The following is a 19,175-nucleotide window of genomic DNA, read 5'->3' as shown; positions in this document are numbered from 1 at the left end:
TAAGGGCTAGAGAGAGGGCCGGATTATGTAGGAACTTGTAGGGCTTGGTAAGATGCTTAGGTTTTACTTTTCAAGTGTAATGTAAATCCAGTAGATGGTCTCATGAATTTAAATGACATACCATTTATACTTTTAGAAGATTAGAGCCCGTGCTGTGTGAAGGATGCTACTGGAAAGGACCAAAAGTGAATGCTGGAAGACTCGTTGGAAACTAGGTGAAAGTTGGTGGTGCCATGATCGGGGAAGGCAGGGTGGAAATGGAAAGAAATGCCCAACTGAGGGTATGGTTCGCAGCACAAGCCAATAGGACTAGCTGGAAATAAGACGTGTTGGGAGGGAGGGAGTGAAAGAGAAGAACAAAGTATGGATTCATTCCAAATTTTCTTCCTAGTCTCCCATTCAAGTAATCATGAATTCTAACCTCTAGTCTTGAGCAGTTTTAGTTACTAGCATTTTGCATAGCACTTCGTAATTTGCCTGTTATTTTTTCCAACATGCTTGGATTGTAAAATTGTAGAATGTTAAATTTGGATGATTCCATAACATTCCTCCTTCCACCTGACAAATTCTAACTCATCCTTTAAGTCTCATCTCTTCTCTTACCTCTTCTGTAATGCATACACTGACTCCACCCTCATGTAAGATTCAGGAAAACTCTTCTACCTTATTTGTTGCATACACTTCCATGACAGCAATGATGTTTTAAGTTCTTGATTAAATTCTTTTCATTATCACCAATAAAACTGAGCTCCCAGAGAGCAGATAATTTTTTTTTCACTCTTTGTAATTCTTATTACCTAGTATTTGCAGAATGAGTGATGAGTACATAAAAGAAAAAAAATATTTGGTGAATTCCTTAACTTAAACTATGGCAACTGGTCACTGTATCGCTTCTTAACAACCTCCGGTAGCCACGTGCAGCACTTAAAAAAGGCAGGCTATTCCATTCACACAGGTCTACTTATTGGGAACTTCTTATAGTGAGTTAAAATCTTCTTAAAGTTTTCACCTTTGATTTTAGTTATATCCACTCATTAAATGGATAAAGATATGCCCAATTCAAAACTACTTTTATCACATAGTAGTGATAAATGAGTTATAAAAACTTAATATCGAATATCCTTGCACTGTGCAGGAAGTAGGAGTAAAATGAAATTCATTAACTTTCAGAACGCAACAATATATTTATAGGACTTTGAACATTCAATTTGCAAGAAAGGGTATTATGAAGCATATATTAATGTCCCAGAAGGAATAATTAATAACCAGCATGACCTAGAAGTGGGCTGAGAACTGGGGAAAAATATCAGCATCACCCATGGATCTTCCCATTATATAGAGGTTATTTAATTTTCTTTAAATATCAAACATATGTATGTTTATACATATACATACATATATATGTATTTTAAAGTTATTCTACTTAAAAGCAATTAAGTATTTCCCAATATAAATGAATTCTGATTGTGATATCTGCAAATCTGCTATTGACATTTTCCCAGCCAGAATTTTCCTAGTAACAATACCTCTTATTTCTACACATACAGCAAGAACTGCTAAGCAAAGGAGGGCACACTACAGACTCAGGCATATATGGATTCAAAGGCAAACTCCTGCCAGGCCTGTGACTGTAAGAGATTATCATTATTCTGCCTTGAAATCGCTGCTTCTTCATCTCTGTAAAATGGGGTAACATTCCCTTGTCATGGGTTTATGACACAGTTTAAATGAAAAAATGAACATAAATTTTGTAATACAGACTTGTACTAAGTAAGCACTCAACAAAAACCATTATAAAATAGTAAATTATTACTATTATCATATCAAATGATTAGCACCTCCAGAAAAGTCTGTCAGGGATTTTGCAAGAGAAATTCTTAAATGGTGTTGGAGTAGTCAGAGTGGAAAGGACATCAGGGGTCACATAAGTCAAATGACATGACTCTATGATATCGCTTTCACTGACAGTTAAGAAACTTGAATATTGACTACTCAACCTTAAGAGCATTTATATTATCATTTATAAAATTATTCTGAATTTATAAAAGACTCCAATCAAACTTTTCCTCATATGTAGACTATGATGTGACATTTCTTATTAGATGGTTTTATTTATTTTCAACTACTTTATATTATTGATAATAAAACAAATAATTACTGACATTTATAAGCAATTTATTCTGAATCTGGCTCTGTGCTAAAGACTTACACAAGATTGCCTTATTTAATCTTTAAAACAACCAAATAAGGTAGATATTCTTCTACCACATTTTACAGAATTAGAAACTGAAGTCTGGGGAAGGTCATTTACTGTGTGGCAGGTACTGTTCTGAACCCTGTATTAATATCAACTCATTTAATCTTCAAAACAGCCTTATGAGGAAGCTTCTATTATTATCATCTCCATTTTACAGATTATAAAAATTGAGTCTCAAGAGTCTTTAAATGCATTACACAAAGCCACATGACTAACAAATGGTGTCATCAAGATTCCAACCCAGGCAACCTGGCTCTTGGGGCCATTGTCTCAATAATACAAGGTGCAGTTTCTGAACTATGGTAGAGCAATCAGACTCTACAGCCTGTAATCCTAGCTACTTGGCTATATTACCTCACTTTCATAATCTCCGTTTTAAACAGGGCAAAAAGAAACTCAAAGAGGCTGGAGAATTTGGCAGTCACACGGTTGAGTCACACTTTAACCCCTAAACTGTGCTGCTTCCTCTTTCAGATAGCAAAGGTTACCCTGTCAAATGAAAATCACTAAATCTGTACCCACTTGGACATGTTATTGCAAACAACCAAAGCAGTTTGCTGCTACTTACAGAAAGAAGCTTGCTAAACTGGTGGATATGTTCTTTTTGCTTAGATTTATACTTTCCTGTGAAATTCATCCATGGTGATTTGAAATGACTGATGTTCTTACAGAATACATTGGAGAGTGACAAGTGTGCTGAGTATGACATATTTTATTTTATTTATTATTATTATTTTTTGCTGTACGTGGGCCTCTCACTGTTGTGGCCTCTCCTGCTGCGGAGCACAGGCTCCAGACGCACAGGCTCAGCGGCCATGGCTCACGGGCCCAGCCGCTCCGCGGCACGTGGCATCTTCCCGGACCGGGGCACGAACCAGTGTCCCCTGCATCGGCAGGCAGACTCTCAACCACTGCGCCACCAGGGAAGCCCTATGACATTTTAAACTTTATAACTTTTTCTTATATTTTTGAAACGTGGATTATGATTTTGACATCTGAAATTCTCCTTTGTCAGATAGGGTCTCTGGAGCTAGAAGGATCTGCAGACTCCCTTTGTAATACAGGTGGGACAGGTGCGACCTAGAGCAGTCCCCCTCAGCCATTGGTTGGTGTCGCACTGGGCCCCTGCCCCAAGCGAGCGACCGTTAGTGAGCAACCGTCAATGAGCAACTGACTGTTAATGGTCCCACTCAGGGCCTCCCTGGTGGCGCAGTGGTTGAGAGTCCGCCTGCCGATGCAGGGGATACGGGTTCGTGCCCCGGTCTGGGAGGATCCCATATGCCGCGGAGCGGCTGGGCCCGTGAGCCATGGCCGCTAAGCCTGTGCGTCCGGAGCCTGTGCTCCGCAACGGGAGAGGCCACAACAGTGAGAGGCCCGCGTACTGAAAAAAAAAAAAAAAAAAAAAAAAAAAAAAAAAAAAAAGGTCCCACTCAGCCATTGGCTGGCACCACAGTGGGCCCCTCCCCCAAGTGAGCGACCGTTAGTGAGCAACTGTCAATGAGCAACTGACGGTTAGTGGTCCCACTCAGCCATTGGCTGGCACTGCAGTGGGCCCCTCCCCTCCCTTCTCTGTAGAAAAAGAGCCCAGAGAATGCGGACTGAGGGAAAATGTTTTTTTGTGACGAGGGTGCCATCTTCTCGGTCTGCTGGCTTTCTGATTAAAGTCGTTATTCCTTGCCCCAACAACTCATCTCCTGATTTATTGGCCTGTCATGTGGCAAGCAGAGCAAGCTTGGGCTCGGTAACATCATGTGATGCAGATACAAAGGTTTTAAATGAATTTTTGCTATTAAAGGCAGAATAGCAGCCTTAAATGAGGTAGCTATTTGAGGTAGACCTGAAATTCAATAATTATACATTTGTGTGGATGAGTATATAAAGCCCCAGAAAAAATCCCTTAAAGCACTTGGGCTTTTCACTGAGGGAAAACAAATCATTATAATTGTTTTCTTTACTTAAAAACTCACATATTTAATAAATTTAATAAAATTTGAAACTATATAATCTTGACCTTTTCCTATTTGCAGCAGATCCTACATCCTGTTTTTCCTGTTGATGAACCGTACACCTGCTGAAGTCACAGGCATTATTCCTCCCTAGCCACCTCTTCACAGAAAGGACAGTGGATAAAAATGGAGACAGAGCAGCACTGACATAGTCCTGATCGAGTAAAACTTACCACAGGACAATAGGCAAAATGTGTTCTTTTTACAACTGTTTAGTAGGATATATATTTTAAAATATAGCATGTGTTATGTTTTTTTTTTTTTTTTTTTTTTTTGCGGTACGCGGGCCTCTCACTGTTGTGGCCTCTCCCGTTGCGGAGCACAGGCTCCGGACGCACAGGCTCAGCGGCCATGGCTCACGGGCCCAGCCGCTCCACGGCATGTGGGATCTTCCCGGACCGAGGCACGAACCTGTGTCCCCTGCATCGGCAGGCGGACTCTCAACCACTGCGCCACCAGGGAAGCCCTCTGTTATGTATTTTAAATGAAAAATAATATAAATATATAACAAAAAATTTAGTAAAGTTAAATATAATAATCATATAGATTATTATTTTTGCCTGGAAACAACAGGCCTAGCTGTGGAAATTAATATAAATTTTATGTTGGGAAAGCAATGCCTTATAAGCAACAGTTAACAAACATGTACAATGTGCCACAATATACAATAAGCATCTTATATGCATTATGCCTGTTACTCTTCCCAACTCTACACGGTAGATACTATTATTTCTATTTGACAGCTGACAATGAGACTAAGAGATGTTAAATTCTTTGTTCAAAGGCATATAGCTGGTAAGTAGCAGAGCTGGGCATCAAGTCTATATCTGCCTGATCCCAGAGCGTGCCCCCTTAACCATTATGGTTTACTATTTCTCATGGGTGAAAACAAAAATATGTCTAAACTCTATAAAAATGAGAATTATTTTAAAAGACTAATAATAGAAATAATAGTCGTAAAAGTAATAGACACAGGGAAAAGTCATGACATCTGGGTTCTATGTTGCCTTTGATGACAAGTAGGTTAACTTTCAAAGGCCTCGGTTCTTGAGTGGGGGGGGAGGGGAAGGAGATGAGGACTAACAGATTGGAGGATAGGGGAGGCTTTCTTTTAAAAATTTTAATTCTAGGCCTCTCTCTCCAGAATGAAACACTGTTCCAAAATGACTACGTGAAATAGGACTCCGCAACCTTCCTTATTATGTATACGCTGAGTATGCAGACCTGTCAGTGTTTGCAGCTGTGGACCAACGGAGCTCGCCTTACCTATAAATGAATGGAGCCACGGTGGCCGTATTCGGGTGGCTGTGTTGCTGCTGCTGAGGGAGCTGGACAGCACCGTTCCCCACGCTCTGCCCACTGCCTTGCGCCGCTGACCCAGCACAGGAGCCGGCCAAGGAGGGGTGGCTAGCTTCCCTCCCTTCCAGAGGAGCAGGGCAGTTGGACGTGCTTGCTTTCTCGGTCGCTACGGGCTTAGGGAAGCACTGGGAAGGGCTTCCCTTGGTAGTCCTGAATTTTTCAGACTCTTTGCTTGTTGAGCCTCCCGGTGAGACAGTTTGCTTTGCTGTTGGCACCTTGGAGCCCGGTTTTGGAATCCCACTGGAAGAGGGGATTAAGCTTTCCTTCTTGGCGGCTGTCGTCTTGCTGCCCTTTGGGATGAAGCTTGCAATTTTAGAGGTCTTTTTTGGAGCCGTCTCCGCCACCTGATCTTTCTCGTCCTTGACTGGTTTTTCAGTGCAAACTTTATTTCTGTCCCTGTTCTTTTCCTCTTTTTCCTTTGGCTGTAGCAAAGACTTTTTATTGCTGAGATTTTTGCTTCCAGCTTTTGGAGGGGCTAATTTCGGTGACACCTTGGGGCTGCTATTTGTTGAGCCGCCGCTATTCAGACCGCTGTTAAAGCCTTCCATCTCACCAGGCTCAGAAAAGGCCTCGTCCTCCCTCCCACCATCGCTGGGTCCGGAACTGGCTGGCTGCAGGGGGCGTAAAGCCGTCCGGGCGTTGACCAGCTTGAACTTCTCGAGCATGGATTTCTGTCCCGAGGGAGCTGCTCTGCTCCCGTCCGAGGCAGGGGGCTTCAGCCTGTCTGCAGGTGGTGTGGGAGAGGGGCCTGGGCTCGACTGCTTCACGGTCAGCATGGTGGAGGTGGCGCTGTGCTTGGCATTCATGGACTTGCTGCGCCACGGCTTGCTGGCGCTCGGGGACGGGATGGCCGAGGCCGGGGGCTGCCCAGCGGCGCCGGGGGGCTGCGTGCTGCCACTCACACCTGAAGATGGTTGAGGTCCTTTGGAGGAATCTGGACGTGGTTAAGAAGAAACAATTTTAAAAGGCTGGTTAGTTTTTGATCACTTATGTCACACCACTGAGTATTTCTAACGGTAGGCACAAGGAAAGTTCTTTCCTCTGAACTGGAAACGGACATGCTATGTGGCATCAACCACGTCTGTAATGTGGTGGGTTTTGTACCATATATCAAACATTCAGCGTCTGAGGGACAGTGATGTTGGGGAAAAAACACACAACACTTTTCTTCCCTTCTAAAATTATTCATAGCCAAATGAATTTTGCTGGTCACAGAGGTCTAAAGATGAATCAAACACTATCCCTCCCCTAAGCAATTCTCTGTATTCTTCCAGCTACTACTGTAGCTCATAGCAGTGAATGGATAGTCCACCTTGCCTTATAAAAATAATGAATACTGAGAGATTGCTTTAACCTACAGGGAGCCTAGCTTATTCTTATCTGATTAAATATGTTTTTGAATCATAATTTAGCTTTTTGTTAATATTGTTTTTATTTGTACAAAATAAATATTGAAAGGGATGTTTATATGGGTCAGATCATCTACTAAGAGATATATAAAATATGTAATACAAATATGTAATACTACAAAATGTGTAATACATAGTATGTATAATCCTTATAACAACCCTACAAGGTATGTATTGATATTTTACAAATAATTCTTACAAATAGTAATTTTATAAATAACTTTTAAAAATTCTACATAACTTGTCCGAAGTCACCCAGCCTGGACCTGAACGGATTTCAAAGCCTGTGCTCTTAACTAGCACACCTGCAGGCTCCTGTAGGGATCTGAACAAACTTTAAATTCTAATAAAAAAATCAAGCTACTTTTTGGGGGCTATAAGAAAATAAGGCCAATTGTCATATAAGTACTTATAATGCACAAGTGTTTACTTACTTTCCACTTAGAAATCTCATTATGATATGAATTTCTATACGACTGTTATAGCACTGATTAATGCTTGATTACAAGTCTTATTTTTAAGCATGAAAAACTAAACCAAAAAGAGATTTTATAACAATGTATACAATTAAAAAAAAATTGAGTTTGGAGTTAAGAGATCTCAGTATAAATGATGACACTGGAGAACTATATAATTCTGGTCATGTCATTTATCTTAAATTTCATCTACCATAAATACCTCCCTCTTCCATCCTCTTTTTCTTTTTTTTCTGAGAAATGGAGTGAATGATTAAATTAGATATTTATGTAAAAGAGGCAATGTTGATACTGTTAACATACCAGATATTGTCAAATAAAGGCTAAGCTGTTTTTGATGAAATGTCCAAAGGAAATATTTTATTAATAAATCCTTTCATAATATTCAGGAATTGGAGACCATTAAATTCCATTAAATATTCATAGATCTAAAACTACAATGCTTTCACTTTTAAATGTTTTTTCCAACAGTATCAAAATGCATGATAAACAGTAGGTAATTAATCCAATTGGTATAGAATACTTGTCTTACCCATTTTTCAGAAGAAGAAATTTACATTAAAAAGTTAATAAAGAAAGTTAGAGATAGGAAAACAGGTTAAATTCTTCATTAAATATTTGTGTGAGTTAGGTTTTTTTTTAAAAAAATAAGTGTGCCTAAAATAATATAATAGATTTGTGAAGTTTATATTAACAATGCCAATAATATAGACAAACGTAGATAACTTCACTGTGATTGCCTGTTTCTTCTACTGCACTGTTGATACAGTCCATGAAAGCAAAGACCACACCTGTAATGCATAGTTCTACATTAAACACATAGCACCTTCTGTGTGACAGGTACTAAACTAACTTTTTGAAATACATTAACTCAGTCCTTCCAACAACTGCATAAAATTTTCATTATTACCCTCAATTTGCACATGAAGAAACTGAAGCACAAAGAGGTAAAAGAACTTGGCCAAAGTTACACAATTTGTAAGTGACAAGCCTGAGAACTGAACTTAGCTTGGGATTCTAAGTTAATTCTGTCAACCACTATGTTATACTATTTTTCAAATGTACAAGAAGTTCAATGGCTTATCAGTTATAACATTACTCCTTGACTCTAGAAACACAAAAAATAGTGAATGTCAAATTCATGCCTTTAATAGAATTGTCAAGTAAACTTTATTTCTCGATTACCTAGATTCAACTGGGAACTAAGAACATCTCCAAACAAGATGCATTTTCTCAAGTTCAGTGAATTGTGTACGTGCCCGTGCATTTCACACAGTGACCTTACTGTTTTGCAGATTTCTGTCCAACATATATGCCTCTATTTTTCTACTATTTCCAGAAATATTAATCAATGCTACTCAGTTCCTATAATCTCTAGGACTTGAATCTAGGCATAACATCTGTTAATATTTACTGAGTGGCTATTCTGTGCAAGACTCCCCAAGACACCTTACAATCTAGTCAGAGGAAAGAAATCAGACTCACAGAAGATGAATGGCATATATTAAATGTTAAACGAGTAGGAGGCAGGAAAGAAAATGGTAGAGATCAGAAGTGCACAAAGGGCTGTACAACATTAAATAAGATCAAGACAGATGAGCTAAGGGAGATATGCAGGCATTCAAGGCAGGAGTGGTATAGAATTTTTATATGAAACTATGTGGAAATGTATTCTATTTAGTTACATTTTAAAAATATGTACATACGTATAGTGGGACACAGAGTTAGAAATAAAGTACCCCCAAAATGAAATCACAGTCTGTTGTAGTATTGTTAAGAGGAACATAATGGCCTCATACTGAATTTATCTTCACTTTCTTACATTGATCTCAAAAGTTATTTGCAATATTTCTTATTCTATAATGAAAATAATATTAATAATTATTACAAATATAATAATGCCTACTGGCATTTTATTGAAGATTCTTTAACTATATTATCTCACATTAGTGCTCACAACAGCCTGATGAGATGGGAAGGGCTCCTATTTTTTTTTTTTGACAATTTCATAATCACTTTGCCTATCTTTTTTTGGAAGGGCTCCTGTTTCTAATTCACACTTGTGGAAACCCAAGCTTTGAGGGTCTAAACAACTCATTCAGTGGTGCACAGCTAGCGAGGAATGTGTGGTGTGGCTAGGATTTGATGCCACATGTGTGATTCTAGAGCCCAAGCTCTATAATTATCGTAGAATGTCTGACATTTTAAGTGTTTAACATAACAGTCTCAGACTTTAACGTGTGCTTAAGTCACTGGGGATCCTACTGAGTGTACATCACATTGTGCTTCAGCATATCTGCAGGAGGCCCCGCGATTCTGCATTTCTAACAACCTTCCACATGATACCAACGCTGCTGGTCACAGACCATGTTCGGCTTTAAAGAGTTATTTCTTATGACAGTGTCCAAATTGGCTAAATTCATAAAATGTTCCATAGCTGTGCAGCATTAATATTCTTCGCTCTGTGGACTTCTGGAACCTTGGTCAGTTCTGCATTCCCCCCGGATGCTTGGCAATCTGTGGCGAGAGATCACTAAAAACAAAAGAGGTTTTCCTAATGTCCTTTATTTCATCATTTCCGCCACATACTTAGTGTATATCTTCTGTGTTTCTGCAACTAGAAACCAGGGGACTCCTACCCCTGTAGGCCTGGGAGCTTTGGTGAGGATGAGAGAAGAGGGCAGAAAAGGACCAGTCAGGATGCTCTGTAAGTGTGCTGACATTAGCTAGATAGACTGCTATCGCAGTTCAAGTACAGAGGAAATTCAACATCATCACACCCAAATATGAGACAGGAGGGACTCCAAATTATGACATCAACATCCAGCCTACAGTAACGGTCACAGCAAAATCTATAAAATCGTTCTCAGATAAGTACACACATAGAAGACACTTCTCTGAACTCAACTCTCAATCTGTGCCCAGCTCCTCTCTATAATCAGCAATGAGGTGCTTCAGGTTTCACGAAGAGTGAAAATCCGAAGTCACTGTGCATCAGGAGAGCATTAGAATAATGAGTGTCTCTCTGGACACCTCCCAAGAGAGGGTGCAGAACGACAGCTGCTGAAATGGCAGCCTCTGCGGCGTCGGCACAAATTCTGGTCTCTGTGCGACTTACATATTCAATAGTAAGTAGCCTGATACATTGCTGAGTGTTGTTAACTCAGCTGCTGACTATAAATGAACTGTTAGCTGGGTATGGCGGAAAAGCACAGGTATCTAATGCACATATTTAAGGGCATTCCTGCAACCAACCTGTATCTTGTGTTTGCAGGGCCTCTCTGCCTATAGCTGTTCCTTGTCTCTGGCCTCCAAAGAGAAAGTTTCTTCCACTCCCTCTCCCTTTCCTCCCCTCCTTCTTCCACCTCGCATCCACCACCACCAATTCCATTACAACCAAATACTATTATTTATCAACTGCTTACTTTTCCCAAGTACTTTGATACATGGTATCACATTTAGAGCTTCTCCCCATATGCCTCTTATTTAAACTCATAATAATCTACAATATACTTATTATTTCTCTTGTTATAAATGAGAAAACTGAAGCTTAGAGAAAGTAACTTGCTCCAAATCATGCATAACGTAAAATTTAGAAAAGACAAAACCAGAATTGGAACCGCGGCTTATGTGACTACAAAACTTGGAGGCTTCTGACTCTGCCTTCTTCCCATATGTTTGCTTGCCCATCCAAAAATTCTGCCGGTTCAGTTCTCCAGAATGTCACATGTTTGTCACAACAGTGAAGGCAACTGGGTACCTCCCCGAAATATGGCTTCCTTCTTCCTCAATGAGCAGAATAGAAATGGGGAGAACATGATAGATACCCACTATTCAGTTACCTATATACTATCTCCTGGGGCATCCTACTGGCACCACCCTTTTGAGTTGATGTAAGAATAGATTTTAATTCCTGCTTAGAAAACATCTAAATTCAGAGAGTTAATTTTTAGTTATTTCATATGCAAAAAAAAAAAAGTAACTTTGATGACCTGGAAAAATGCCAACCTAGTTCTAAAATTAATACACGGAGGTGAATGTGGCAGTCACAACAGGCATATGGGAAGTTTAGATAAAGATGATTCTCCATGGGAATCTGGCAGGTTAGCTTCCGAGCTTAGTGCTATGTTGCCAATGGTGCTACTAGCCTGAGAAAGGACTGGGGAACATCCTCAGTTGTTTACTTCTTCTTCCTCACTGAGTAGTATGCTGTTTGCATGGAAGCAAACCAGCTTTCAGTTCACAAAGTAAGAACACAGAAAGCGCAGCAACAATGAAAATGACAAGGGCACCACTCGGTCTGTCTGGTTTTTTTTTTTGGAGCCTGTGTTAATTTTATTTATTTTCTTTTTTTTTTTTTTTATCATCCTAATAGGGATGCTTTTTTTTTTTTTTTTTTTAGTTTCTGCTTTATAACAAAGTGAATCAGTCATACATATACACCTGTTCCCACAACCCTTCCCTCTTGCGTCTCCCTCCCTCCCACCCTCCCCATCCCACCCCTCCAGGCGGTCACAAAGCACCGAGCTGATCTCCCTGTGCTCTGCGGCTGCTTCCCACTAGCTATCTACCTTACGTTTGGTAGTGTATATATGTCCATGCCTCTCTTTCGCTTTGTCACAGCTTACCCTTCCCCCTCCCCATATCCTCAAGTCCATTCTCAAGTAGGTCTGTGTCTTTATTCCCGTTTTACCCCTAGGTTCTTCATGACATTTTTTTTTTAATTCCGTATATATGCATTAGCATACGGTATTTGTCTTTCTCTTTCTGACTTACTTCACTCTGTATGACAGACTCTAGGTCTATCCACCTCATTACAAATAGCTCAGTTTCGTTTCCTTTTACGGCTGAGTAATATTCCCTTGTATATATGTGCCACATCTTCTTTATCCATTCATCCGATGATGGACACTTAGGTTGTTTCCAGCTCCGGGCTATTGTACATAGGGCTGCTATGAACATTTTGGTACATGACTCTTTTTGAATTATGGTTTTCTCAGGGTATATGCCCAGTAGTGGGATTGCTGGGTCATATGGAGTTCTGTTTTTAGCTTTTTAAGGAACCTCCATACTGTTCTCCATAGTGGCTGTACCAATTCACATTCCCACCAGCAGTGCAAGAGTGTTCCCTTTTTTCCACACCCTCTCCAGCATTTATTGTTTCTAGATTTCTTGATGATGGCCATACTGACCGGTGTGAGATGATATCTCATTGTAGTTTTGATTTGCATTTCTCTAATGACTAAAGATGTTGAGCATCCTTTCATGTGTTTGTTGGCAGTCTGTATATCTTCTGTGGAGAAATGTCTATTTAGATCTTCTGCCCATTTTTGGATTGGGTTGTTTGTTTTTTTGTTATTGACCTGCATGAGCTGCTTATAAATTTTGGAGATTAATCCTTTGTCAGTTGCTTCATTTGCAAATATTTTCTCCCATTCTGAGGGTTGTCTTTTGGTCTTCTTTATGGTTTCCTTTGCTGTGCAAAAGCTTTGAAGTTTCATTAGGTCCCATTTGTTTATCTTTGTTTTTATTTCCATTTCTCTAGGAGGTGGGTCCAAAAGGATCTTGCTGTGATTTATGTCATAGAGTGTTCTGCCTATATTTTCCTCTAAGAGTTTGATAGTTTCTGGCCTTACATTTAGGTCTTTAATCCATTTTGAGCTTATTTTTGTGTATGGTGTTGGGGAGTGATCTAATCTCATACTTTTACATGTCCCTGTCCAGTTTTCCCAGCACCACTTATTGAAGAGGCTGTCCTTTCTCCACTGTACATTCTTGCCTCCTTTATCAAAGATAAGTTGACCATATGTGCGTGGGTTTATCTCTGGGCTTTCTATCCTGTTCCATTGATCTATCTTTCTGTTTTTGGCACCACTCTTTTTAAAGTATTCACTGTACAGCAGGCATTGTGCTCAGTGATACGTATGGTCCCTGCTAATTATAGAACTTCAGCATCACAGATCATTATGGAAGGAAGGAAATGACTGATCAATGCGGTGATGGCAATTAGTTTGGTAAATAATTAACTTAGACTCTCATTTTACAATAATATACCAAAATACACTGAACATTTCAAAAGTTAAAAAATGTAGCATTCAAATTTGTTTTCAGTTGTTTTGTTACCAACTGGCCCCTTGTTTACCTCACCACACTGTCTCCCATTAATGATGGCTTGCAAAATGCCTCAATCATCAATTTTATGATAAACAGAAACATGGAATGCTATTACAGGGACTGTAGGGGCACTGTCCATTCTGCACATGTATATACTGTACCATTAGTAATGTGAGAGTGCCACTTTGTGGACTATTGAAAAATTTAGGGAAGCTTTAACTCACCAGCCAGATTTTTTTAAAGTATGTAATTTATGTACAGGCATATAAAATACATGTACACCTCAATATGTAAGCATGTATACATAAGTAAACAACATATATGCCCAAGTCTATTTAATCATATCACTTGACCTATGTACTTAATTGGTACCTCATAAACATCCTCAAGATTAACTTGAAATTATGTCATTATAGGTTTATATAATTATTAAGGAAATAAAGCAAAAAGTCATGGTGGAACACATAATGAAATCACCCATAAAGAGATATAATGAGTAAAACATATTTGCATTGCATTGAAAAGGAAATAAAACAGTTCAGTTCTGTGGTCTTAAGAGTAATTTCAGAGTAATTAAAAAAGTACTTAAGAACTAGATAACTATGTTTTAGCTGTCAAAACTCCACGACTAATGCAACATTCACATTAAACCTATAGTTTTAAAAAGTTCAATTTCAATTTTGCTAAATTCTCCATATCAATCATACTAAATCTATGTTGAGTATAAATGAAATAAAACACTTTCACACCAGAAGATACTTCATTAGAACCTAGGAGAACAGAAAGGAAATCTCCTCTTCCACAGATGTACAGGTACCATGTAAGAATCACATGGGAGAAACAATAAAGAGATGCGAGCATGCCCTCTGGTACTGTGGCATGTTTCTTAGCAACATAGAAAAACATCTCTCTGCTAAGGAACTCTGCCAAGTAATAAGTGTTTACAGATCATAATTCAGAAAGTGAATTCCAAATAGAGCTAGGGACATTTACATTCCTAATAATACTAAACTGTTAAGCCTTTTTCATATTTATCATGCCGATTTAATAAAACAAGAATTATTTCTTAAGATAATTTGCTTCAGGCATATAAAATGTGTGCCCAAATGAACCAGGCCATTTTTTTCCCCAAGATCCCTGATTTCCACTGAAAAGATATTGATTTTTCTTTAAAGCATACATCTGTCTAGAGTAATCTCATAGGGTGCATTGGCAAATTGATAAATGCTAGTGTCAGAACATATTATTTATTCATTGTCAGTCTCTGCATGTCAGGTCACCAAGCGAAGAAACTTGGACTCCCCAAATAAATGCTTTTCTACAAACAATATACTATCTTCATTTCGCCATTTGTTCTGAGAAATTTGTTCCTACATTCCATTTCAACAGAATGGTGGGGTGGCACTGCTTTCTATTTTAACATTTCTATTTCAGCCTTCTCTGCAAGTGATAATCTATGGCCATGTTCACCGGTATTTTAATCCATTTGGTGAAATGAGCACACTATTTTTTGGATTATTATTAAAATGGTATTAGATGTATCTTTTGAAGTGCAGTTTGTGATTCTCTTCTGATTTCCCTTTATTAGATAAGCCACACAATTCGTAAATAAGCTATTTTTACCATCCCATACATGTGAGAAGCTACTGTGCTTTCAACAGTATGTTTTTTAATAAGGAAGTGAAATTGCTTTAATTGTGAATAAACCTTTACTATCTATTACAAATTCTAGAGATTCCCCAATTGATTCATATAACTCATCATTTAAGACTTTTTAAAAAAGTAGAAAGTACATTTTCACTTAGAAGCATTCAGGGAGCACATTACAGATAGCGTGATTATTTCTTTTGAGTAAAAATAATTTATTAAATTTAACTGTTATACTTTCTAATAACTAAAAAGGAATGGCAATTAGAATACTCAAGTCAGTAATTTCTGAATTCTGTCATTATAATATTGTAACCTTTGAAAATTCTTGTTTAATTTTCACCTTATTTGGCCATACCTAGGATATGTATGAACTATATTGTCACAGAGATCAACCTGTCATCAGATGGAATCTTATATTTTTATATGCTATGCTAACATGAAAAATCTCCACGTCAAAGGTTAAATAAAACATTCTTATCCAAAAATATGTACCATTCGAATAGTCTAAAGAATAAATTATAAACTGTTTCATATGTGATGTCTATATTTGTTTTGTTTGCTCTATAACTTAAGCTAATATTTTGGAAATATAAAATAGCATGACCCAATGATTAATTTAGAGATGATATTGGATATACTGATATGAAGTTGTAACTCCACATTAATAGAAAATGCCATATAGCATGTAAAACAAATTCCAGAAGGCTGTATTATATAATGCAATTTATGCTTTAATTATTATTGACAGTTTACAGACATTTAATGCCTACATTTGATATATAATATTATAAATATTTGTGAATGTGAGATCATACACTTTAAATGTTTTGGAATTTTACTTTGTTGGAATTAAAAGTAATGGCTAATTCACCATGAAAACTTTTGCTCTTGATACAGACCTAAGGAAATCTGCTTATGGTCAAATACCTCGTAATGTATGTTATCTGTCTCCACCTTGTGGTTATTATAAATATTGCTACTTTCTAATTTTGCACTACTTCCTAGACATACATAAGAGAGGTTGAATGGCTATGGAAAGATATGAATACTTGGCTACCTCTGGATTTTTACTTTTAGACACCAGAAATACAAAAAGTATTTCACATGATCAAAAAATACATTATGATATCAAAGCGTTGGGTCATCTAAAGCATTTCTAGGTTTCTTTGCCAATGTTATTAGTCATTTTTTGCAAAACTCTTATACAACTGTATTATCATGTAGCTAAAATCAGACACTTGAGCAGTCCACTCAGCATATCTTAATGTCTAAATTTGTTTATTTTCCCTTAGAATTTCATAGCACATATAGGCCTTTGTATGATGCTTTCTAGGAAAGTCACAAAATGAGGGAGATGTTTTTCTGATAAGAAATTCTTGTCCCCTTTCTCTCCAGGAGAAGTGTAAGTCTTCAGTGACATTTCTTAGGTTCTCCAATCAAAGGTTTTATTCTTTATTTTAAAGACAAAATCCTAACTTCCAAACACATACTATTTTCTTCTTTTTCCATTCAACTCAAGAACTGGGGATATTACAGGGATCAAGATACAGTGCTTTGCTTACATGGATTTACAGTCTGTCCAATTTTGTTTTAGTGGGTAGGAAATTTTCATGAAAGTGTATAATTCATAGATCACTCCTGTCAATTCATGTCTGAGTAAGAGAAGTCTAATCAGATAACCCATATGAAACAATTGGAAATGATCTAATCTGAGCCAGAAAGTTTCTACCTGGTTCAATTAGTCAAACCAAATTTGCCAGCTGTTCTACTAAGTGTATTTGTCACTTTGGAATTTCATGCCTTGTTGCATGGAGAGTTAAATACCACACAGAGAAGTTAAAGTTTTTTTGTTGTTGTTTTGCGGTCCGTGGGCCTCTCACTGCTGTGGCCTCTCCCATTGCGGAGCACAGGCTCCGGACGTGCAGGCTCAGCAGCCATGGCTCACGGGCCCAGCCGCTCTGCGGCATGTGGGATCCTCCCGGACCGGGGCACGAACCCGCGTCCCATGCATCGGCAGGCGGACTCTCAACCACTGCGCCACCAGGGAAGCCCAGAAGTTAAAGTTTTATTGATTAGAAAATACTACCTCAAAATCCCGCAACACACTGCTCCCAACAGCAGAGGTTCTTGATTGTCTCATGGTTTAGATGTAAATTACACATCCTACCGTTGGGATGCAGGCTCCACAGGGATATGCATCAAGCCAGCACCTCTTTAAATATGCACTGTGCACATTAGAGAGAACTGTGTATCATACAGTAGTTAATATATAATCTCCTTTAACACACACTTCCACTGTGTCCTTTCTTCCTGATCAATGTGTGATTGGATACTTCTATCATACACTCGTTCAAGAAAATAAAACAAACATGAATAACTTGTCTCTTATAGGAAAAACTAAGGTCATAATATTTATCTGTCCTGCTGCTGTCAAAGACTAAGTACCCTTCATAATTATGTCTTAAATTCTGATGCTCCAACCTTAACTTCCTCAAACATGTATGGCACTTAATGTTAACTGAATCCAAGGATTTGAAAACATTTCATGTAGTTTTATGATTTCAAGATAAGTGTTCATAAAACATGAGAAAACAAAAGAAAATGCTATTTACATACATCCAGGAGGAACTTTTTTTGAGAAACAGATTTTATACTTGGGGATAATCACTAACCACTTTAATATAAATGACTATATTTCCTTAAAGTGTTCTTCAGATAGAAAAGGTCCTGAAGAAAGCTGGAATTCAGGAGGAGGCACTTAGGCAATATAAGAAAGTCCACTGATAACATTTCCATTCCAAATGCTGTAATACTGCTTAAATACTAGATTTAGCATGTAATTTATTAGGCTCATATGTTACGCTTGTGCCTTAATGATGTAATGGGCGAACACTCACCTTTTTCATTGCCATTTGCATAATTTGGAGGCTTGTTTTTATCAATGCTGTTAAAGCTCTGACTTCTCCTATTTAAATTGGAGGCTCCCTGGACCTTGCTGCTGCTGCCTGCAGCTGGCACCCTAGAGGGACCTGGAAGCCTGAAATAGTACAAGAAAAATTACATCATTACTGTACATTATAAAAAGATAGGGAACAGGAGGTTCTGAGCAGGGAAGAGTTAATGGGAAAATCATCATTTACGACATTCAGCAGAAAATGTTGGTTTAAGTGACAAATAGCTAAAAACAAGGTTTGAAAATCTTCAGAAAAATCTTGTTTCGTATGATATAACTTGCCTCCAAAGTATATTAATAATGCAGGACAATTAGAAATAAAGTAATTTTAACTAAAAAGTCATGCCTCTATGCACCTGATGAATAAAACTTTGATTTAAAGGTACTGTAACAATTACATGAAAAGCAAGGGAAAAATAATACTTAACTAGAATCTATTATATTCTCAGGCTATATTAACCAGCTGCCTGCAGTTGTTGTTAAGTTGTTCTTTTCAATATACGGGACATTTGTTTTTATCTTAGGTGGCTGTATCTTAGATGAACTTGTACATTAATAAAAAGAAGAATAAAGTTACATACAAATTGCAAATAGCAAATGCTTACTGAATATCTAAGGTAGTTAATTACTCGAAAACACGGTGTGGAGACCAAGGTCATGAGTTTGTTCATACTTGACTGATCTGTCTCACATGAAAACTTTCACTCTCTTGCCAAAAGTAAGCACCTAGACTCTAGCTGGTTATCTCACAAGTGTGGCCAACTGATCACACAGGCCATGCGACAAGGATGCAGGTCTCAGAAGAAGAAAATCTATGCTAGTAGAGTGACAATTTAAAATACACCTACCGTGATAGTAGCTTTAGCTACTCATTGTGTATGAAGGACAAGACATGAGGAAATGTAGGTAGACTGTATTAGAATTAGGGGAAGTTTGATAGCAGGTAATCAT

General features: G+C 38.1%; 1 protein-coding gene across 6 annotated transcripts in view; it reads right to left on the bottom strand.

Annotated features, from left to right (window-relative positions):
• NAV3 (neuron navigator 3) overlaps nucleotides 1-19,175 on the bottom strand; it is a 593,230-nt gene that overhangs the window by 187,644 nt on the left and 386,411 nt on the right. For all 6 annotated transcript variants that reach the window (XM_082636004.1, XM_082636005.1, XM_082636006.1 and 3 more), the window contains exons 7-8: nucleotides 18,169-18,308; nucleotides 5,530-6,556 (exon numbers count right to left, since the gene is read on the bottom strand). In XM_082636004.1, the coding sequence (XP_082492130.1) occupies nucleotides 5,530-6,556; nucleotides 18,169-18,308 (1,167 nt within the window). The remainder of the gene's footprint in view (nucleotides 1-5,529; nucleotides 6,557-18,168; nucleotides 18,309-19,175) is intronic.

This window comes from Mesoplodon mirus (assembly GCF_964341445.2).
Source record: "Mesoplodon mirus genome assembly, chromosome: 11".
Classification (NCBI taxonomy): Eukaryota; Metazoa; Chordata; class Mammalia; order Artiodactyla; family Ziphiidae; genus Mesoplodon; species Mesoplodon mirus.
This window is presented reverse-complemented; position numbering and strand designations above follow the sequence as displayed.